Raw genomic sequence first — 2,358 nt, 5'->3', positions numbered from 1 at the left:
GAGGTCAGTGCAGGATTTGAAGAAGAAGAAGAAGAAGAAGAAGAAGAAGAAGAAGAAGAAGAAGAAGAAGAAGAAGAAGAAGAAGCAGCAGCAGTAGCAGAAGCAGAAGCAGAAGAAGAGGAAGATCTGCAACACCGCTGAACTATCTCCTATTTAGCCAATGACTCTTAATAATTTGAACTGTCATTTGATAGGAGTTAGGATGAACTGTCATTTGTTTAACTAGCTGGCGCTACATATTCAGATTATGTGTGATAAGCTCACCACTAGTTAGAAGTGATGACAACACCTTACGCAGATTGCAACCAAACACCATGTCATATGTGCGCCTAATGGAATGCGGGCAACCAAACTCCGAGTCAAAAATGATTGTCTCATGCAATTAGGTGCATGCATGACACAACCGAACTATGTGCATCTGGTTTTTTTTGCCCCGCATCCCCACAACCGGCTCACTAGAGCCAGGCTCGCCGGGCCAGGCTGGATTGACAATGTAACCAAACACGCCCTTGACGACGCATGGTTAGGAATCTAAATTAGGATAACCTTGTTTATGTTTGCCATGCGAAAACAAAACATAATGAAGCATATCTTGTCGAGTCGCTCGCTCGCTGGATGCTGGCCGACACTGGGCGTCGACCCGACAACACTTTTATTTAGCCCACGCCACGCGCCACCCCGCGCAAAGCACCCCACACCTTGTACGTAGTAAAAAGCAGTAGCACTCCAGTCCACTCCACTGGCTGACTAAGCATCACGCCGTGCCACGTAGGAGCACACGACCGCCGCCGTGGACGCTGACCCAGCCAGCTCCTCCTCCGCGCGCGCCGGCGCCTCACACGCTGACGCTGGCCACGGCGGCGGCCGGCTCCTCTGCCGCGGCCGCTGGGGCCTCCTCCGCTGCAGCCGGTGTTTCCTCGGCGACGGCCGCCACTTCTGGCTCGGCAGCAGGCGCCGCCTCCTCCTTCACCTCCTCGACCACAGCCGGCTCTGCCTCTGCCACAGCCTCCTTGGTCTCGACCACGGCTGGCGCCTCTGGCTCTTTGGGCGCTTCGGCCTCCGGCTCGGCGGCAGCTGCTGGCTCGGGCTCCTTGGTCTCCTCCGTCTCAGCGGCTGCCGGTGCCTCCTCCTTGGTCTCCTCAACCTCGACGGGGGCAGGCGCCTCGACTTCGGCCTCCGCCGGCGCGGGGACCTCCTCCGTCTTCGCGGCCTCCTCGGCGGCCACTGGCGTCTCCACCGCGGGCGCCTCCTCCGTCAGCGCGGCCGATGGGTTCTGGACCTGCACGACGCACAGTTACGTTCATTAGCACCACGCACATGTCAACACGTACACAAACCAATCTAGCTCGAGCTCAATGAATATCATGCTCACCCGGCCGTTCGTCAGATCACACATATAAGCAGATCAAAAGGTAAAGAACCGATCGAAACGATCATCGATGCGAGAGCATGCGAAAAAGGAAAGTCGATCTAGACAAGCTATACGTACGTCAGCGGTGGCCATTGCCGTGGTTGATGCAAGAAGATGCCCGGAGAGGAAGAGGGTGCCTAGCTGAAGCTAGTGCTACCGTGATAGACCGAGACTGTGGTGACTGATCAGAGAGTGTGAGGCGTATGTGTGTGTGTAGCAATGGGACGGGGTGGAGGGGCTATAAATAGCGGCCTACGGGGGCCAAAACGGGGAGAACGCAAACGAAAATCGAACGCCAGAAAAAAGAGTAAAAAATGAATCGACACTGATCGATCGTGAAAATAAACAAGTCAAGTCCATCTCATGATGATCGGGAATCTCGGGAGCTGTATACGCAAAAGAACACGTCCTGACGACGTGCAGTTGTACGTGTGTCAACTAAAGGTGGCCCGTGAGTCATGACACTATGGAAAGGGTCCAAAGAACAGACCAGATCGGACCAGGGTGTGCACCATGCAACAGTACCTCCATGCACGGCCGGCGTCGATGCAGCAGTGCGCAGGCAACAGTTGGAGGTGCATCGTGTCACACACACACACATGTATTCGATAAAAAGCAGCGACAGGTCCTTTGAGCTTTTTTTTTCAAGAACACGCGAGAGAATTGAGTGCTTTTTTTTAGGTTGTTTGCATTTCCCACAAGGTTCAGTGTATGACGAACCAACCTCCCTCCCTCTCGCCGCCGCCGGAGATCACACCGGTGAAGCCTGTGCTGTGGGCTATGACGGCGGCGGCGACACACATCACCACGGTGATCCGGCGGCAAGGAGCGGCGGGATCTTGACGGCGACAGCGAAGGCGCGGCCACCCCACCCTGGAGCCGCTCCTGTGGTGGCTGCCGGGTTCGCGGATCTCGCCTAACCCAGTTGAGCTTGGGCGGCGGATGAA

The 2,358-nt window shown here is 55.7% G+C and overlaps 1 protein-coding gene across 1 annotated transcript; it reads right to left on the bottom strand.

Moving 5' to 3' along the window:
• Positions 1-523: 523 nt before the first annotated feature.
• On the bottom strand, positions 524-1,766 carry LOC109758473 (uncharacterized). The gene is made up of 2 exons (XM_020317330.3): positions 1,490-1,766; positions 524-1,279 (listed from the first exon to the last, which is right to left on the bottom strand). The coding sequence occupies exons 1-2, from the start codon at positions 1,502-1,504 to the stop codon at positions 836-838; spliced, it is 459 nt and encodes a 152-aa protein (XP_020172919.1). The 5' UTR covers positions 1,505-1,766; the 3' UTR covers positions 524-835.
• Between the last annotated feature and the right edge of the window lie 592 nt (positions 1,767-2,358).

This window comes from Aegilops tauschii, chromosome 5, assembly GCF_002575655.3.
Source record: "Aegilops tauschii subsp. strangulata cultivar AL8/78 chromosome 5, Aet v6.0, whole genome shotgun sequence".
Taxonomy (NCBI): Eukaryota; Viridiplantae; Streptophyta; class Magnoliopsida; order Poales; family Poaceae; genus Aegilops; species Aegilops tauschii.
Note: the sequence above shows the minus strand (reverse complement) of the source record. Positions and strands in the feature narration are given on the sequence as shown.